At 48.8% G+C, this 21061-nt stretch overlaps 2 protein-coding genes and 1 long non-coding RNA gene across 3 annotated transcripts; 2 read left to right on the top strand and 1 right to left on the bottom strand.

Moving 5' to 3' along the window:
- Positions 1–721: 721 nt before the first annotated feature.
- LOC109739961 (ultraviolet-B receptor UVR8) lies at positions 722–15463 on the top strand. The gene is made up of 11 exons (XM_020299017.4): positions 722–986; positions 1062–1206; positions 1311–1421; positions 1497–1557; positions 1636–1754; positions 2084–2169; positions 2271–2472; positions 2894–2947; positions 13561–13671; positions 13793–13849; positions 15056–15463. The coding sequence occupies exons 1-11, from the start codon at positions 949–951 to the stop codon at positions 15239–15241; spliced, it is 1170 nt and encodes a 389-aa protein (XP_020154606.1). The 5' UTR covers positions 722–948; the 3' UTR covers positions 15242–15463.
- Positions 3858–13371, top strand: LOC120969466 (uncharacterized). The gene is made up of 2 exons (XR_005763734.2): positions 3858–4731; positions 12838–13371. It is a non-coding gene; the product is annotated as an uncharacterized lncRNA (long non-coding RNA).
- A 1714-nt stretch (positions 15464–17177) lies between the features above and the next one.
- LOC109739962 (uncharacterized) lies at positions 17178–19802 on the bottom strand. Its single transcript, XM_020299018.4, has 3 exons — positions 18759–19802; positions 17698–17777; positions 17178–17610 (listed from the first exon to the last, which is right to left on the bottom strand). Exons 1-3 carry the CDS (start codon positions 19647–19649, stop codon positions 17517–17519), a joined length of 1065 nt encoding a protein of 354 aa, XP_020154607.1. The 5' UTR covers positions 19650–19802; the 3' UTR covers positions 17178–17516.
- Positions 19803–21061: the final 1259 nt, after the last annotated feature.

The raw sequence follows: 21061 nt of genomic DNA, 5'->3' as shown, positions 1-21061 counted from the left end.
AAAACGAGCTAAAGAACGTTAAAATCGGAGTTCGGATGAATTAGTTATGGCCAAAACAAAAATCAGCCGAAGTTAGAATCTACAGGGGTCGGACGTCCGATGATTGTCGGACTTTCGATGGCTGGAGCGGGACAGACGTCCGGAAAAGACCGGAAATCCGATGTTTTCGTTCTGGATGGGGGGGGGGAGGGGGTCGGACGTCCGGTAAGTGTCGGTCGTCCGATGGTTCCGGGGGCGTCGGACGTCCGATAAAGTGTCGGTCGTCCGATGGGTCTGGGTCAACGCGAGATGCGAGTTTCGGGACACGATTTTGGGCGGAAAATGGAGATTTTGGGGTCAAAATTGATAAGATTTCGTGGATGAAAGATGGGAAAACTTAGGTAGATGCTAGATCCACTCGAAACCAAGCAAATCCATGGATCAAAATCAACAAAACTTCATCACACCAGCAGCGGCCATGCAGGCCTGCCGCCACACCCTAAGGCGGCAGGGCCCACCTGCTTCCCGTCGTTCCGGTCCGACGCGGCGCTGGCTGTTATCGGCTGGCTGCCGCCTACCACTGTGGCGGCAAGGGCTGCCGCCTGCCGGCGTGGCGGCAGGTGCCACGCGTCGGCTGGCGCCCCTGCCGCCACAGTATGGGTGGTCCTTTTTGTCAAATTAAGCTGTAGGTGGTCTTTTTTGTCAATTGCGTTCGCGGCTGGTCCTTTTCGACAAAAAATCCCAAAACCCTATTGCGCGGAGCACAAAACCCGCACAAGACACGCGCAAAATGTAGGCGCCCTCCCCTCCTCACCCACCCCAATCCCACCTCCCGGACAGGGCCGCAACAAAAGCAGCCTCCAGCGCTTCATTCTTGTTTTGCCGCTGCGGTTTCGCTATCTCCCCACCGCCCACCGCTTCCCGGCCACCTCAGGCCCCGAGCCGCCCCCCCCCCACACCCACACACACATGGCGCCGCCTTCCCGCTCCGTAGCCGTCCTCGCATGGTGATGCCTCCTCGCTTGCCCCCTCCGGCCGCTCTGTCCCTGAGATGTGGCGCCTGATTTCGTTGGGTTTTGCAGGGGTTCGGGGGAAGACGGGCAGCTGGGCATGGGCCGGTGCGACGAGAAGGACTGGGCCCGCTGCATCGGCGCTCTGGATGCGTACGCCGTCTCCGCCGTCGTAGCCGGCAGCCGCAACTCCCTCGCCATATGCGACGACGGCAGCGTACGCTTCCATTGCCCGCTTCCTCCTTGCACTCCTTTCCTTTCTATGCAGTACAGTGTTTGTTTTGATGTGGTTTCTCGCTGGCGGCCGCCGTTTCTCTGCAGCTCTTCACTTGGGGGTGGAATCAGCGGGGAACGCTCGGGCACCCGCCGGAGACCAAGACAGAGAGCTCCCCGGCGCATGTCGACGCCCTCATCGGGGTCAAGATCGTGCAGGTGAGCGCAGGATCACTCTTTTGAAATGCGATTCGCTTCTTTTGTAATGCGTGTGTCATTGGGTTTTGGTGCCAGGCAGCGATCGGCGGGTGGCATTGCCTCGCGGTGGACGACAAGGGGCGGGCTTACGCTTGGGGTAAGGGAACTCGGTTTCTTGGGTGGTTTTTTCTTTTCGGAATTGGTTGATTAGATGACATGTGCGCCCATGTTCCAGGGGGCAACGAATATGGGCAGTGCGGGGAGGAGCCTGAGAGGAAGGAAGATGGCACAAGGGCACTCAGGAGGGACATCCCCATCCCACAGCGATGCGCTCTCAAGCTCAAAGTTCGGCAAGTGAGTGGAATGGAATCAGATTCCTATCATGTACTACTTGCACCAGTCCCAATGTTCTTGGGATTTTAGTCATTTTTATGCATGTTTTAAGGATTGGGACTAGCAATTTTTTGCATCTTAGTGTCAACATCAGCATATGCTTGTTGCCAACATGTGTTAGGCTGGGAGAACACATTGGATAACTTTTTGTTAGAACTGTTACAGTGTGTCATGTCCAAATGAAATACTGATGTTCTAGTAAAATGATGCTAGAACTTTTCAGTCCTGCACTCCTGCTCTCCATTCAACATCATTAACTTCTGGTTTACTGTTTTTTTCATTGACTCTAGGTAGCTGCGGGGGGGACTCACTCAGTGGTTTTGACACAAGAAGGCCATGTCTGGACATGGGGACAACCGTGGCCTCCGGGTGATATGTATGGCGCCTGTGACTTCAACTGAAATCATCAATCATTTTTATATTTTTGGTGTGTTTGTCCTTGTATCATAGTATTGACGATGTTAGTCTTCTTTTCAGCAAAAAAATATCTACGCCAGTACGTGTGCAAGGGCTTGAACAAGTGAGCATGATTGCTGTAGGGGCATTCCATAATTTGGCACTGTCAGTAGATGGAATCTTGTGGGCATGGGGTAATAATGAATATGGCCAGCTGGGGATTGGAGATACCCAACCGAGATCACAACCGATCCGTGTTGAAGGGCTATCTAACCTCTCATTGGTGAGCCACACTGGATTGTTGCTTCTTGTTTCCGACATCCTTTCTAAATCAAGTTGAACATTAATGAGGTGTATGAAGACATTACCTAACAAGCCTAGTTCAAGGCTTGGTTAGACTCTAGCTGAGCAAAAGAAAAAAAAAGTTGGTCCATTGGATCCCAGGTTAATTCATGTTGACCCGCAGTAAGTTAAGCATATAGCACCTCTGTTACTAATCGTTGAATTTCTGCCATTTTTGTGGAACCTACATTTGTTCGATGTTGCCTATGTAAACAATTTCATATTGATTATGGCCTACCAGGCTACCAGTAGACGCTGATAAATCACAAATACTTTTGCACACATATTTTCCTTACCAGGCCTATGAATCCTAAAAGTCCTGTTTCTGTTTCTTGTTTTATATTTTCCACATCTATTTGCAGGTTGACATTGCTGCTGGAGGTTGGCATTCAGCCGCATTAACTAAAGAAGGAGAGGTATTTCCTTTTTTCTTTCTTTCTGTAAAGTGGTTTATCATCATATGATAAAATTTATTTACTCTAACCGAACCGCCGGTGCATAACGGAAGGATAAAGCATTCTGATAATGTCAAGAGAGATCGGGGTAGACCAAACTTCACATGGGTGGGTCCGTAAAGAGAGGCCTGAAAGACTGGAATAACACCAAAGAACCAGCCATGGACATGGGTGCGTGGAAGTTAGCTATCCACGTGTCAGAACCATGTTTCGAGATCTTATGGGTTTTCAACTCTACCCTAGGCCAATTTGTTTGGGACTGAAAGGCTTTGTTGTTCTCTGACCGAACCGCTAGTTTTGACACAGTTCTATTTTATTTCATTTTGATGAAAGACGACACGGCTATAGGGAGCAACAAACTGTTCTCGCGTACTAGTTCTCGCATACTAGGATTATTCGTGAACGGTGTTGTCCACTGTTGGCTGGTGTGTGTGTGTGTTACCTGGCCCATGTGGCCCATATACATTAGTATGTAAAGCAAGAGAGAAGAATAGAGAAGGTTGACTGATTCTAGATATTTCCTGAACGACAAGATTGTGTCAGAGCACAGGTGGGAGAAGATGTTGGGTTCTGCAGGTTGCCCGTGGTGAATCAGCAGCATGGGGTGGAGCTCCGGGCGCCCAGGGTGTCAGCGCAGCGGGGAACAAGCTCCGGGAAAAGGGCAACAGGCCCAGGCGGAGTAGTTGTGCAGGAATGGAGCCGGCGGCCGGCAGTGTGCGAGAGTGGGTCTGCCGGAGGAGACGGCAGCACTTGGTATTGGCAGTTGCCAGCGATGCTAGGTCCTGGTGGTCAGATGGAAGCAAGAGTAGGAAGTACGGAGGTGGCGGCGGCCGAGAGGATGAAGTGAGGAAAGATTCAAAAAGTCAAACGAGGAAGAAACTTTGAGGGTGTATACAAGAAGAAAACCTATGAGTGAAGAGAGATGGAGTCATGGAAGAGGTCTATTGTTTAAGGCCAATGGGCACTTAAATGTAGAGGGCTACTGTGATGCTGATTGGGCTAGTTGCATTGATGCCAGAAGGTCAACATTTGGCTTTTGTGTCTTTGTTGGAGTAAACCTTCGAGGAGGATGAAGCAGCCGGTGGTCTCCTGATCTACAACTGAAGCAGAATATAGAGCAATGTCTTTTTGTTTGTGTGAGATGCTGTGGATGAAAGGCCTCATATCAGAGTTAAGGCTACTAAGGAGAGGACCATTGAAGCTCTGGTGTGATAACAAGTCAGCAATCAACATTGCAAACTATCTAGTTCGGCATGACCGAACAAAGCATGTGTAGATCGTTTTTTTCATAAAAGAGAGGCTTGACGAGGGAACGCTGAAGCTAATCCATGTTACTTCCGCGGAAAAATAGCTGATTGCATAATGAAGGGGCCAGGAACAAAAGAGTGTTTGTCAGCATGTGACAAGATGTGGATTATAGATATCTATCGTCCATCTTGAGGTGTGCGTGTGCGTGTGCGGCCCATATACACTAGGGGGAATATCAGGTGCTCCAGCGTCGTAGGTGATACGAGCTTCCGGGCCGTCGGATCTCAGATCCAACGACATCTGAGGGGCTACTACACTTGCACGCGATTCTCAGACTTTCGAAGGGCTTTTTTGAGAAATGTTCAGAGTCCCCTAGGAGCATTCGGATCTGAGATCCAATGGCTTCCGATAGCTCGTATCACCGGAGCATCTAAGGCGCTGGAGCACCTGATCTCTCCCTATACACTAGTATGTATAGCAATAGAAGAATAGAGAAGGTTTTTTTTTTGGAAAAGGGGGGACTCCCCGGCCTCTGCATCAGGAAGATGCATACGGCCACTTATATAAATAAAATAGGTTCAACAAAGTCTAAGAGTCGTAAAAGAAAACAACGTCGAGCTCACATAGACCTCGACATGAAAACAAAAAAGTTATGAAGCCACAACCGGCTGGCAGAAATACAGGTAGGAAAACTAATTGCCTATCCTATTACATGACCGCCATCCAAACCGGTTGAATATATCCCGCGCTACCATCTCCCACCGGACAGATCCAGTAACCAAACGCTCCCTGGCCTCCGTCGGAGTGAGTAGGGACCACATACGGATCAACGCCGAAGCACGGAATACAACCTGCAAAAAATGAATAGTGTTTATTCTGTTAAAAGCCAAATCATTTCTGCAGTTCCAAATTGCCCATAACAACGCACAAACTCCTACACGAATGTGTCTAGCTGTAACGGACTCTATCCCATCCAGCCACGTTCCAAATAACGACCCGACCGAACTCGGAGGAGTAATGTTAAAGGCAATTTGCACTGAGCGCCACAAAATCCTTGCCAACGGGCACTCAAAGAATAGATGCTTAATGGTTTCATCCCGATCACAGAAACTACACCTAGTAGATCCTGTCCAATTGCGCTTAACCAAGTTGTCCTTTGTTAGAATAACCTGTTTATGGACAAACCACATAAACACTTTGATTTTCAAAGGAACTTTGACTTTCCAAACATGTTTGGAGTTAGGAATGACACTCGAGTTAATAACATCGATGTACATCGATTTAACGGTAAATTGTCCAGACCTAGTAAGTTTCCAACACAACTGATCGGGCTGATGTTGTAGCTGAACCTCCATCAGTCTACGCACCAGATGAAGCCAAGCTTCCCATCTATTACCAACAAGCACCCTCCTAAACTAAATATTAAGAGGGGTGGCCTGCATAATCGTCGCCACAAGCGCATCACGACGATTCACAATACGATACAGAGATGGGTACTGTAATGCCAAAGGTGTCTCACCAAGCCAAGTGTCCTCCCAAAAGCGAGTATCGTTACCATCTCCGACTATAAACTTTGTTCTATTAAAGAAGGTTGACTTAACTCTCATAAGCCCCTTCCAAAATGGCGAATCAGTTGGTCTCATTGTCACCTGAGACAAGGTTTTGGATTGCAGATACTTGTTACGAAGTATCTGTGCCCAATTCGCATCAGTCCCAACTGATAACTTATATAGCCATTTACTAAGCAGGCATCTGTTCTTGATCTCAAGATTCTCGATACCCAACCCCCCCTGATCCTTGGGACGACAAATAATATCCCACTTGGCGAGTCTATACTTTCTCTTAAGATCATCGCTCTGCCAAAAAAATCTTGACCGATAGAAGTCCAGCCTTTTCCTGACCCCAACTGGAACCTCAAAGAAAGATAGTAGGAACATCGGCAAACTTGTGAGCACCGAATTAATAAGAATTAACCGGCCTCCATAAGACAGAAGTTTGCCCTTCCAACAACTAAGTTTCTTTTCGAACCGATCTTCGATACATTTCCACTCTCTGTTCGTGAGCTTACGATGATGAATGGGTATACCCAGGTAAGTAAAAGGTAAAGCCCCTAATTCACAACCAAACAATTGTCTATAAGCCTCTTGTTCCTCCTTGGCTCTACCAAAGCAGAACAACTCGCTTTTATGAAAGTTAATCTTTAAACCGGACAATTGTTCAAATAAACACAACACCAGCTTCATGTTTCTCGCTTTTGCCAGATCATGCTCCATGAAGATGATTGTATCATCAGCGTACTGCAATATGGATACACCCCCATCAACTAGGTTAGGCACCAAACCACCTACCTGACCGGCGTTCTTTGCCCTGCCTATGAGAATGGCCAACATATCAACTACAATGTTGAACAATATAGGGGACATTGGGTCTCCTTGCCTCAGGCCTTTGTGTGTCTGAAAATAATGACCTATATCATCATTTACTTTAATTCCAACACTACCTTTTTGCGTAAAGGATTCTACCTGGCGTCGCCAGGCCTCATCAAAACCCTTCATGCGTAAAGCCTGTTGAAGGAAAGGCCATTTGACTTTGTCATACGCTTTTTCGAAATCCACTTTGAAAATAACCCCATCCAGCTTTTTCGTGTGGATTTCATGGAGCGTTTCATGTAGGACCACAACACCCTCAAGGATGTTCCTATCCGGCATGAAAGCAGTTTGGGTAGGCTGCACAACAGCATGCGCGATCTGTGAGAGCCTATTGGTCCCGACCTTGGTGAAAATTTTGAAACTAACATTAAGAAGACAGATTGGCCTGAATTGCTCAATTCTCACAGCCTCTGTTTTCTTCGGAAGAAGTGTGATCGTTCCAAAATTTAGCTGAAAAAGATGAAGCTGCCCAGCAAACAGATCATTGAACAAAGGCAACAAATCACCTTTAATGATACACCAGCATTTCTTATAAAACTCCGCTGGAAATCCATCCGGGCCCCGCGCTTTGTTAGTTTCCATCTGTGAAACGGCCTCAAATACCTCTTTCTCGGTAAAAGGAGCCGTAAGAACTTCATTCTCAACAACTGTGAGCTGAGGAACATCCTCAACCCTGGACTCATCCAGAGACACACAGTTATTTGCTGGAGGACCAAACAACTGCTTATAGAACTCAGTAATGTACAATTTTAGGTTCTCCTGTCCTACAATTGTTCCCTCATCTTGCTCAAGCTGAAAGATCCTCTTCTTTCGATGCTTACCATTAGCAATCATGTGAAAAAATTCAGTGTTCGCGTCCCCCTGGACGACTCTCCGTACCTTGGCCCGCAACGCCCACTTCAACTCTTCTTCCCTAAGAAGTTCTTTCAGCCTCAATTCCGCGTCCAGCTTAGTTTGAAGCTCCGCGACAGGCAGAAGCGTGGTTTCTGCCTTTACATCTAGGGACTGAATAAGTGACAGAAGCCTTTCCTTTTCAACCTTATAAATCCCGCTAAGATGCTTAGCCCATCCACGCAGGACACTCCTCAAGTGCCTGATCTTATTCTGCCAGCGCTGAAGCGCAGTGATTCCTCCTGAATCCTTAGCCCACTCTCTAGCTACAAGATCAAAGAAGCCTTCACGTTCAAACCAAGCCATCTCAAAGGAGAACACATTCTTGTTCCCCAAGTGGGAGGGCTGACCAGAGTCCACAAAAAGCGGCGTGTGATCCTAGATACCACGGGATAAGGCCTGGACCGTTACTAGAGGAAACTTCTGTTCCCAATCGACACTAGCCAACACACGGTCCAACTTCTCATACGTCGGATTTGGCAGCGCATTAGCCCAGGTGAATTTTCTGCCCGAGAGCTCAATTTCTCTCAGGTTCAAACTCTCAATGATAGTATTGAACATGAACGACCATCTGCCGTCGAAGTTATCATTGTTCTTATCCTCACGCCTTCTAATAATATTGAAATCACCCCCCACCAGGTACGGCAGCTGCTCGGAACCACACATCCGAACTAGATCAGCCAAGAAATCGGGCTTGAGCTCGGGCTGCGCAGCACCATAAACCGCAACCAGAGCCCAATTAAACCCATCTTCCTTGGACCGCACCCTGAACTTGACTGCAAAGTCTCCCATAACCACACTGCGAACCTCAAGCGTCTCGCACCTAACGCCGAGGAGGATTCCACCCGATCGCCCTCTCGGCGGCAAGCAATGCCAATCAAATTCAATACCTCCCGACAAAGAATTTAGAAACTGTGGCGCAAAATTATCTCTCCCCGTCTCCAAAAGAGCGATAAAATCTAAGCGATGCTCGACAGACGCCTCAACAAGAAACCTTCTTTTAGCCAAGTCTCTCCCCGTCTCCAAAATTTTTTTTTGCCGAACGCATCCTAGCACTCCTACGCACTGCGGACAACGGATATACCTTCCGTTTCCACTTGCGCTTTGGGATAGCTTGACTCTGCAACTGGTCCTCATACCCGGTGTCAGAGGGGCTTGCCAAACCTATCTCAGTAGAGACCTCCTCTACCCCCGCCTCAGAACTAGAAGGCAAAAGATCCGCACAAAATTTTTCAAGCGCCCTGACCCCAAGCGCATGAACCTCCGAATCACACATGGGTTTAACAGCTGCAATATCGCGAATCATCTCTAAGGCCCGCTCAGCCTCTAGGTCAAGTAGATTATTAATAGAATTAGAAATTTCAGTTTCATTACTACCGAGAGAAACCCCTAGTTGATTTGCATTATCAAGAGTCTCATCATTTGAAAAATGCAAAATGGAATTGGAAAAATTGACCGACATACCAGTAGAAACCTCGACCTCACGAAGCTTGGCCGCCCTCATGGCGCACCGTTGCTGGATATCGTCCACATCCGGATGTGCCTGGAGACGGTCACTCACCCGGCGCCCCTCAGACAAGGGGTCCTGGATCCCGCCGAACGCAATGACCTCCTCCCGAGAGATCGCGGGTGGGGTACGGCCTCCTGCCTCACCCCAACCCGCCGTCCGAGCGCCCTGCATGGGCCGCCCCACAGTGGCACCAGAAGGAGGGGACGCCTGGCGCGCCCCACCAGACGAGGCCATCGCCGATGGTGGTGGAGACATAGCCAGGACCGCCCGTCCTGGCTCCCCAACCTGCACCGGAGAGGGCACCACCATAGGAGAAAGCTCCGAAGCCGCCTGCCCCGAGCCCACTCCCGAAGGTGAAACCGGCACCATCCGAGAAGGAGACACCACGGGAGAAGAAGCATCCGAGTCCTCCTGACCCAGACCTCCTCCCAGTAAAACAGAGGACACGGGAGACACCTGCCCCGCATCCCTGCCCTCAGCACAAAAGGAACCCGAGACCGCCTGGCCTATGTCTCCTCCCTGCACAGGAGGCCCTGTAGGCTGCGGCATCTCCTGAGGGGGTGCCACGCGCTGACCGGATGAGGGAGTGGCCACCTGCCGACTCACCTCCTCCGCCCCCCTGACCACAAGTGATGAAACCCGGAAATCCCCAGAACCCGAGTCCACAGCATCCAGAAAATCCAAAGTAGGCAAAGCGAGCTCAAAGGCCTCCTCGGACTCCACCCGATCGCTCCATAACCTCGGCGGTGCAGAAAAAGGTTCGAAGGACCCAAATCTCAACGACTTCGAAGGCACCGAGGAGGGCTGAACAGCCCCATCCCCGGTCGTCACGGTGTCGGACCCCGGCCCCATGGACAGCTGTCGTCCAGAGTCCTCGGCCGGCGGTTCCTGCACACCCGCGCCACCGTCACCCTCATGCATATCCACATTAGACCCGTGAGCCGGTGCAGACAACAGGCTCTCGTCCTCAAACTCAATAACCAGATTATAAATCCTGCCTCGATAAGCCCACTTAACCACTTCCGGCACATACTCAACATTCAGAATACTGACCAAAACCCGAGCAATCCCTTGAGCTCTAGTGAACGTCATGTCCACACGCTCAGGCTTCCCCACAAGAATGCCCAAACTGGCCACGACCCGAGCATCCTGCAGTGGGGAGGAAGGTGCCCCGGAAAAGCGTAGCCACGCTTGCGTAAGCGGTATGCCCTGAGGCTCAACAAGCTTCCACTCCTGAAACTCAAGAATGCCATCAGTACCCGGGACCTTACACATCCCAAAACTCAGCAACCGCTGCAGGTCCTCCACAGACGGGCACTCGACCCTGAACATCTTATCAGCAAGACCGACAAGGTCCCACTGGAAATCCCCAGGAGCCAGCTCTCGAAGCCTCTGCACTATCTGTGCCTCAGACACCTCCCCTCTGGTAACCTTGACAATCCCCGTGGTCTTACTCGGAGACTCGTCAGCCACCTCGTGCTCAGTCGGAGACTCGAAAAACGTGAGCTCAGCACAGTAAACTCCATACATCTTGAGTGAAGGGGCCTGATCACGCAATAACGGACATTCCCCAGATTCATGTGCCAGCTTACCACAAGTATCACACAATCGTGCCACACACTCCGCAATGAAGTGACCCTTGTCCCCGCAACGATAGCAAAGCATCTTTTCCTTCCTGCGTGCCCACTTGGACGCTCTATCCGACTCAGCCTTGTCCATCATCTCCGCGGACACATCAGGCAAAACCTCAGTCTCAGGAACCGGAGCAGAAGCAAGAGCCGTCACTACCTCCATCGCGTGGGCGGGCAACACAGGCTCCTTTGCAGCCCTGCAATCGCAATCAGTCATCTGCTCGACAACGACCGGTGGAGGCGGCGGTCGTGGACGGTATCGGCCCCCTCGCCCGCCCCGACCACCTCGATGCCCACGGAAACCACCACGCTGTCTAGCATCCGGACCAGAAGCACCCTCGACAAAACCACCCTGGGGGCCCATAAATGGTCGTTCGGCCGACCCGTCGCTCTGCCAAGCGTAGCCTCGGCCGCCACCCGTCGACGACGAGCCACGGTGCACACCTGCCCCATACGCGTCAAAACCGTCATCTCCCCATTGTCCCCGAGGCGCGGCATGAGCACCAGCCACAGGTTTGGTGACGAAGTTAGGTGGCGGTGCTTGCCTAGGCAGTTGCCCCACCGCCCCTGTCGTTGGCGGCTTAGGCGCCGAGCCACCCCGGCCCGCAGCCCCGCTAGCCTGGCCACCACGACCAGGCGCATTGACCGGTGCGCGAACTCCGGTAGACACCGTAGCACTACGGCCGACGACCGCACTCGGCACCGTTCCGCCACGCCCTCCCGTAGGCGGCACAAGGGGTACCGCGCCCCGGCCAGCTCCACGACCGGTGGCCGGCGCTGGCACAGCAGCCGCCGCAGCACGACCGCCGCCCGGCGCAATCCCAGCACGACCCGACCCGGGGAGTTCGGCCGGTCTCTTCCCCGCCACCCCGCGTCCCGCCATGGACGCTAACGGGGGAATGCGACGCGCACGACCGCCTGGATCCGCCCGCCGATGAGGGAGGCGCCGCACCAGAACCCTACGACGCGAGCAGGGAGAAGATGATCTGGGTCGACCGCTGCATGCCTCCCTCACGTCCTTTTCCAGTAAAACGAGGCCCGGCCCAACTGCAGCCCCTTCGCACTGGGCCACATACCCAGCTGAAGGAAGCCCGGTAGCCACCGGAGGCCCACACGCGCCAATCAAGGATTTCAAACGCAAGGCCCTCGCCTCCGCGATCCCCAGCGAAGCCGCCGGCGCCGACTGCTGCCGGCCAGCCGCCGCACGACCGCCCTTCTTCCGTTTGACCACTGCCGTCCATGCCTCCGGCGCAACCAGATCAAATACAGTAAGTTTGGGAAGACTCACCTTGGGAATTGGACCCCACCAGGGCCGAGGTGCGTTCGACGCCGTCCTCCGACGCACGACACGCCGGAGCAGCTCCATCTGCTCGCCGGACTGCAGACCGTTCCTCGCCGGGTCCTCGGGAGGGACGACCTTCTCCACCATCTGTGCCACCTCTTCCTCATCTTGACCGGAGCAGGCCTCACAGAGAATATCCGAAGGAGTAGGCGAGCAGGTCATCGATCCTCCGGCGCGCCCGTCATCTACCTCGTCATCCCCGCTGTCATCATCCGCCAGCACCCAAAATCTCCCACCCACCCTCCGGCGATCACCGGAAGGAAATTCGCGAACAGATGTAGAGGCCCCTGGCTCCACCATTGCCATCGCCATGGACCCCGTCAAGTCAATCATCTCCGTTGCCCTTGTGCGTTGCCCTTGTGCGTACGTCGATCTGCACGCAATCGCCGACAACCACGCAATAAGAATCAAAATTGAATTGAAACCCCACCTCAATCACGTCGTCGTCCGGAAGGTAGTCGCCGGCGAGCACTTCGTTCTCCAGATCGAGGAGCGCCATCCAGCGCGAAGGCAACGTGAGTCGAAGGCGCCCTTCGATCCATACGCCTGGATCCGACCTATCGGCAAAAGAAGCCCGCCATTGATTCCATCGCCTCTCCTCCCGTCCACTGACAAGCTGCGGCGAGGCGACATGGTCCCCGCCAGATCCCGCGCGAGGACTGAGAGAACGAGAGCGAGAGCCGATCCGGGACGGGCCCCCTGCGCCGCCTACGGGCGAGGAGCGCGCCGACCGCGGAGGATCGGCGATTGCCTCAGACGGCCTCGTTTCCGCCTCCATCGAGGGATGAAGAATAGAGAAGGTTGATTGATTCCAGATAGTTCTTGACCGAGAACATTCATGTCATAACTTTTAACGGGCTTGAGAATCAATGTAATCTGACAAGTTTGTTATTCCTTCTGTTCATGATCAAAGTATGTCCATAAGAAACTCCGGCAAAGATATAAAGCTAACTAGACTTGAGCTTTGAAGAAGTTGAGCTCATCTGTTGGCTCAATGTTGGCGGACATGCAAATAACTGACTGGCTCAATGTTGGCTGCTCATTTAGGTCACACCTAGTTCGTTCCAAATTTTCTGCATAAATAGTAGGGCGGACATGCAAATGTGTATGGATGCAGGAAGCTATTAGTTGTGACCACTGGAATAATGATGAGAAGAGAAGCACAATGCAACTGCCATTTGGTGTGGTACTGCCATCAGAGCAAGAAGGCTAAGAAATAACAGCGAATTGACATGGTGAATATATCAGTTGAAAACTAAATTTAGGAAGCATGTATTTACTATTCTGAAATTTTGTTCAATGGGCAATTGCGAATCTTCTAGGTTTGAAACAAATGTATTTTGGTGAATTGCTATGCATAAATTAGAAGAAATGAGTCTGGTTCCAAATTTGTGATTGTTAAACTGATGAAGGAAAATGTATTTTGAACTCTTAGTTGGAACTAACCATTTTCCATATATGTACTGCTCGAACACGAGCTTGAATATGCTTTGGCACAATCATCTGTTTTGCGGTCTCTGCAGGTATATGCTTGGGGAAGAGGAGAACATGGGAGGCTCGGCTTTGGGGATGATAAGAGCAGTCACATGGTGCCGCTAAAGGTTCAGCTTCTAGCAGGAGAGGATATTGTTCAGGTAGTTTAACATGGGCCTGAAATGTTGTATTGAATTTCTTGATTGTCGGTCGCCTATAAGCGTCTGACTGAGGTTTGTTTCCAAGTTCAGCACCAGAGTTCATTCTTCTAAATGCTTGCAGGTATCATGTGGAGGGACCCATTCAGTTGTGCTAACCAGTGATGGCCGAATATTCTCTGTAAGTAGAAAATTTGGAGTTGCTTACATGCACTACTTGTAAATATCTTTTTGGATATGTCAGCTAGAATAAGCAACTTTTGGAGGTGTTAGCTATGCAGATAAAATAAATTAAACATAGTTTTAAAGTTATTTTGGGTTGACCAGAACTAGAACAGACAAAATATAGTATAAGCATTGTTATTGCTCCCTCCGTTTCAAATTACTCGTTGCAGAAATGGATGTATCTAGAACTAAAATACATCTAGATACATCCATACCTGCGACAAGTAATTCGGAACGGAGGGAGTAGTTGACATTGTTTCACTGACCATTGTAACCAGTCGAAATGGGTACCTCTATTATAGGCATCTTACGAAGATAATGCATTGCAGCTCTCAGGTGCCACACACCCCTATATGAGTATAGCATTAAAAAAGTATATCAGAAAATTTCAAAAAATTCTGAAATTTTGGGATATCAAACCTGGGTGCCCGTTGTACACCCGTATTCCGTTTCGTGGGGAATGAGTGCCCGTGGTAGTATCCGTGGCGAAGGAAATACGGTCCGACATACGATCCATCCAATTTTTTCCCCTATACATAGGAATTTTTTGACCTTTTTACCGAGATTACCACGGGCGTCCATTCCCCACGAAACTGAATACGGGTGTACAATGGGCACCCAGGTTTGATATTCCAAAATTTCAGAATTTTTTGAAATTTCCTGATATATTTTTTAATGCTATGAGAGCCACAAATCCTCCTCATACGAAGCGACTATCTGCGCTAGTAATATGAATTGCTTGAAGAATTTTCATATTCTCAGGGTCATAGATATGCTTTGTAAACATCATGATTCATGTGATATCCAGAGGCCGGGGGTAATCCTCCTTTTCGGAAAAAGTTGTATGTTTATCACCCGTGTCACAAGTTAGTACTACTCCCTCCTTAAACTAATATAAGAAATGCTCTTATATTAGTTTACAGAGGGAGTAAAGAGCAAAACGTGTATGTTTTTAAAATTATTTTCTTTACCATGTTTGTTAGAAACCCCACTGTTTTCTTTAGCTTCGAAAGGTCATATTGCTGACAATGCCAATAATTTTTCCTGATAAGCCCTCCTCTTGTACGAACATTTGAATAGTACATGACTGTCTGTAACCAGTGGATTTCTTTATTAATGAGCTTTATTTATGCTCACCCTTTTTCACTTTCTTTGTTTGCAGTATGGGAGGGGCGATCATGGCCGTCTAGGCGACGGTAGGGAGGTGACTACGGGTCACCCAATGGAAGTGCCCATAAACTTGCCGCCACCGAAGACCAGCACCAGCTCCGAAGGGCTATGGCAAGCGAACTACGTTGCCTGTGGCGGACGACACACACTCGCCATCGTGACATGGACTGATATGTAACAAGGCATGATCACTTGAGTGTATGAATTGAAATTGTGGTAACGGTAATGGAGAATAAGAACTAGAAGCTGTGCACTTTAGGCTTCAATTGAATGTTCCGATTAACAAATTTTGTGCCGACTTTCCAATGTTGTTTTCTCCTTTGCATGTCAACGCAGCTATCTTGAGTCGGTTCAAATTGCAAAGATTCTATAATGGTAAATGTTACTCTCCATTCCTTTTTGTAAGGTGTATAATTTTTGGCACGGTGACCAAGGCACATAATTGTAGACAATTTAGGACGAAATTTCTCTGGTCTAATTCATTGATTAGCGGCAAGTGAATCATTTAGGCTAGAAAAAAGAGATACATGCAATTGGGAGAGAGATAGTTTCCTTGTTTTCTCTATAAGGAGAGATACATGCAATAAGGTGAGATATACTTTCCTTTTTCTGAAGGGCTAAGAACGGAATTACGAGAAATTAGAATAAATGCACCTTATATTGTGAAATTTTATAAAAAATCAAATACATCTAATATAAAGGAACCGAGGGAGTATCTAGCTATTGGATCATAGATTAAGTATATGAACCCAATATTGTGTTTATAACAATCAAGTATCATAAGTATTAGTTTGTAATCCAGACTCCATGAGAACATTTATGTATGCCTATTGCAGCTTTAATTCTCGCCTTCACACACTTGCAATATTTCCAACCCCATTCCGATAAACCTCAATAAAGGGCAAAAGACCATTTCCTCATCTCTTTGTGGAATCGATACTCTTATTCAGCTATCATTAAACCATGTGCAATTCCAGGACATCGGCCATATGCGAGAGCAACAGGCAGCGGCATCGCCCATATGTGAGGGAGTAGGAGTGGCACCCGTGAGATGCAGAAGAGCAACATCATGGGCACCGTCTCTTGTTCCACCTTCGCAAGGGGGAGTGTGAGCTGAGGTGGGAGACATGATGCTAGGAGGGGGGGAGATGTCACTGGGGGAGACATCAAGGGCAGTGATGCGGTGGAGTTGCGCCTATGATGCAGAGATGATGGAGATCGAGCGTCGCCGAGCACCTGTTGGACAATGCGGCGGCGAGCTCATAGTCCGTGCAAAGTTGCAAGGTGGCCATCGATGGCATCTACTGCTAGTCACTGTGGCCACGAATAGCGGTCCACTAGACGTCAAGGACGACAAAAACAAAGGTTAAGCGGCGTGTGACTATCTCGGAGCGGAAAGGAGCAATGGTCGGCACGGTTGACCTCAGAGCATGAAGGAGCTCTAGCCGGCACGGTCGACCTCGTGGCGGCGATGACCTGCAAATGCCCTTGACCGGAGAGTTTCTTCTTGATGGACCACCGGTTGAGATCAAAGAGGGATTCAATCATCGTGGGTGCTATCGCCTCCTGCCCTCCGAGGCCGCTCCTCTTCCGTTCTAGAGCAACACCACTAAGTCAACCTTGCCAACCACCCCACCGAATCCGGACATGCCATTGCGGGAGGAAGACAAAAGGTGCTCCTCCATGGCGATTACATCTTAGAGCTGCCATCATCTCAACTCCCTCCGCGCTCCGGCCACCCCCCTCCCATCCTCAACATCCACGGTAGAGCAAACCACCAATTATGTTCTATATTTTTGCTGGTTCAAATACATCAGCTCTGTCTTGTCAACTCGTCTTGTCAACTCGAATGCAACGTCGCGCAAAAAACAGCCTTCGAATCGTCTATAATGTGAACTCATTGCTGGTTCAAATGACACGCTTATATTATGGAACGGAGAAAGTATGACTCAACGTCACATACAAAAAAAGAACTTCAAATCGTCTATAATGTGTACTCGTCTTGATGGTAACATGAACTGTATCGAAAGGTCGAGGATGGGATTTAAAGTGGACTTAATCATGAAATCTTATATTGTCAACGCACACACTTATTTTCGAAGTTTTTCACGACATTTTAGCAAAGCAGCACTGTAGTGGTGCTTGTAGAACTAGAACCTTCAATACCATTTATCTGGTACCATGTCATACAGACGCAAGGAACAAAAATAATAGTCACTCAGCGACCATCTTTCGCCGGCCTCTACATGAGTCACAAGCTCAAACTTTCATGAGTGACGACTTCAAAGCACAACCCAGCGTGATGAATACAAGGTAACACGTATTTTTCAATTCCCGGAAGTTCACTAAGTTTTGTGTGTCTATCAGCATCGAATAAACTAAGACAGCAAAACATGGATAGCCATGAAAAGGCAGGATCGACTTCATTGAAGATGGATCTCAAAGATGCTTTTTCAGACCCCAAAACCGAACACTGCACGTATCCTCTGGAAGATGAGCTCTTTCCAGCCTTTCTCGGTGTTCTCCACCACGGTTGAGTTCCCATACCTGCAGTAGGAAAGGGCAACACAGGACTTTCATATACAAGAGTAGATTAACCAATTCAAAAGTTTAAAGCACAAAAACTTGAAGTACCTGTCTTCCTCTGGCACATCAGTTTGTTTGAGCTTTATTATTGTCACTCCTGACTCAGGCTCATCAAACACCAACCTGACCTGCATTGCAGCACAATGAGGTTATGTTCCTGAACGAAAAATGTGACGTTTAATATCTACAGAACATCACTAGCAAGATGATAATATCAGCTGGCCAAGCATATTAAGCACTAGTATTATTAGTAAGGCAGCTAGGAAAAGAGACATGGAGCACGTAGGCAAATAACCATATGCATATCATGGCATGGAGATACAACTGCAAGGAAGGAATGTTAGGCCACTCTAGCTACTCTGACATCCCTTGATAAGTCGGAGGATCTCGTTCCCAAGAATTTACACCGCCCAAATTGAATCAGTATTAATACAGTATAAGGTCAGCATTAGTAGTTCATTGCAGAAAAAAAATACAATATGAAGTGAAACCATTCTTCTAGCTAGGACTCATGTTCTAAAAATGGTAGACTGGACTCATTAGTCCTTGGATCACTCCACATTGATGCTAACAGACTAATTCTATGGCAACAGGCAGACATTCCTTACACAAGGCCTAGCATTCAGTCCACCTACAAGGCTACAAGGCTAGAATCTTAGAAGATAATATGTCCATGGTAATTGGTATGATATATGAAAATCTCTCCTCTCATCATAAAAACAAAATAGTACTGATCATATGCTGAATTATATCAACCCCAAATGCCATACTAGAGATGCTAATGTTTGCTGAACATGGTGCTACCCACAGATGGTACTTGGCAGGAGGTACAAAGGAGTGAAAAGTAAATTGTAACTGTAAATAGTCAACAGCTCAAGTTCTATGCTTATTCGAATTCGCAGGTGGCCCGTTCTTACCAGCACGTCTAACTGCATGAAAGTAATAATTCACATAATCAAACATCCAATCTTGTTCATTCATTGTTAGATGAGCCTAAGCTAACTTGGTTCAGCGTGAGCCAATTTCATGCATCCCTATCAAATACCGAACGGATGCATCCCTATCAAATACCGCACGGCCATAATGATGTCTTTGAGCATAGAACTTACTGTAGAATGGACACCATCAGCCCAGCTCCCAAACCGCCATTTCTGCACGATCAGCTTCCCTTCCTGCAGCTCCTCATTAACACCTGTGATGGACCCATCAAAGAGGCTAAACTGCCCACCAACATCCTTGCTGATCCTCGCGTTGCTCTGTGTGAAACCCTTCCACCTGTTGTCATCCATCAAGATCTCATAGATGTCCTTGGAGCGGCAGTTGAACTTCTCTGTCATCTCGATAGTCTTGAATCCTTCCTTATCCTTGCCATTCGCCTTCTTCTCCTTAGCTGCTGGCGCCTGCACTGGCGCTGCTGTCACCTTCACTGAAGGAGCAGGAGCAACAGCCGCTGGGGCGGCCTTGGTGGAAATCTTCTTAGAATCTATCTCGTCCTTGGCGGGGCCACCATTCGCCATGGCGGCGACATAATCCCGGATCTTGGCAATGACCAGAGGCTTGCCATGGGCGATGAAAGCATCCTTGGCCCGGCGCGCGAGGGGGCCGTCGTCACCGCGAACAGTGATGCGGAGTTCGGGGTCCTCGTCGGCGTTCTCGTCAGCGAGGTAGGGTACCTCAGCGGTGCCGGTGACCTTGACGAGCCCCGACTCGGTTGTGGCATCGGCCTCCCAGGCGAGCGTGAGGGAAAGCTCGTACCCTGGGATGACCTTGCCCTTGCGGATGTTGACGTAGGCCTCGCCATCAAGCTTGTCGAGGGTGGTGGTGCGGAGGGTGAGGCCGCCCTCTCCGGAGAGGACGGGGAGGCCCGCGAGGAGCTTGGAGAGAAGCGCGCGAGACCAGTCGAGACAGTCGCGCTCCGCCCAGTGCCAGTTGTGGACGTTGGCACCGTCGGCGCGCTCCTGCACGATCCAGCGTGCGTCGCCCTCGCCGAACTTCGCCATGGGCTGGGGAGGGGGCTAGGGTTTGGTTGGGCACGATTTGCTTTTCTTTCCTCGGATCTGCGCGTCGTCTGAGCGTACGATGTCTAGAGACGGGGAGCTTTTAAGAATTGGGGAAGAATTAGGCCCACGGCTGAATCTGGACGGTTCGGTCGTGCGCTCGAATTGTCTGGAGTCTTCTACGGAAAAACTAACGCCCACATGTGTGTGCGTTTGCACATCACTCACACGTCTTCATCATCATTTATTTTGCCACGTATGAACAGATGATATCAGCAGAATTTTTTTTGTTTTCGGCTTAAAAATGTTTTATCTCCTAATTAAAAAAGCAAATTAAAAATCCGTTTTCACCATTAAGTCCGTCTCGGCGAGATCTTCAAAACTAGACCCCACGTTGATATGTTTCGACGAATTTTTTTTTGCCCAAAAATTACCATGATGTTTACACTGTAGTTGCCATAGTGCTTAAACTAAAGTTGTCATGTGGCAATTTTAGTTTGTAGATCATGGCAATTTTAGTTTTTCGATGATGGCAATTCCAGTACTTTGACCATGCAAATGTTTTTTTTATGAACCATGACAATTTTAAGTGCATGTACCATGGCAATTTTAATTTATGGTGCATGGCAAGTCTAGTTTCTTAATTTCCCGTTTTATAATATGTCAAAATTTACTTTTAAATGTAGAAGAAAATAGCTGAAACATATCATGATGTGGGGACCCCGACTCATAAGTCATGATCATCGAATGCACGTGTACAGTGATCCCAGAGATCAATGCTCACTGAACACACATAAGCTGAATAACAAGAGTCTTACATCCATACATATCGTCTTACATAAATTATGACCATTATGGTCGAGTCTTGAGTATAACTTCGCAGCGGAAATCTTCGTCGATAACTTGGACCCATGCCATCTGCCTTAACCCTACAGGCATTCTGACTGGGAAGCGTCCTAGCTCGCACGTTCGTCACCAAGGTATTCTTCATTATATCATGTCTTTCATGCCTGGCCAATAAAATAACCAGTGGCAAGCCAATGAGTACTTTGAATGTACTCGCAAGCAACCCAAGAGTGATAACAGAATAATTATGCAAGATTCTACTGCTAAATTGACAGTTTCTTGGAAAGCTAGTTTTTCTCATGCAAGTATGATCAACATTTATCAAGGATATGAATGCGTCTGCAACAAGTATCAGGAGGTTACAGACACCAACATCGAGAAAGAGTTATGAACAACTCATGCTCAAGCTTATCGTGACTTCCTCACGAATCACGTCAACAGATTTACCAAACCGTGTTGTTTTTCAGAAACATATGGACATAGTCTAAGCAACACCACCCAACTGTCCTTGACCGTGGACATGGCTATTCGAATAGTTTTACACTCTGCAGAGGTTGCACACTTTACCC

The sequence above is a fragment of the Aegilops tauschii genome, chromosome 7 (genome assembly GCF_002575655.3).
Source record: "Aegilops tauschii subsp. strangulata cultivar AL8/78 chromosome 7, Aet v6.0, whole genome shotgun sequence".
NCBI classification, from domain to species: domain Eukaryota; kingdom Viridiplantae; phylum Streptophyta; class Magnoliopsida; order Poales; family Poaceae; genus Aegilops; species Aegilops tauschii.
The sequence above is the reverse complement of the archived record's forward strand: the minus strand, read 5'-3'. Positions and strand labels throughout refer to the sequence as shown.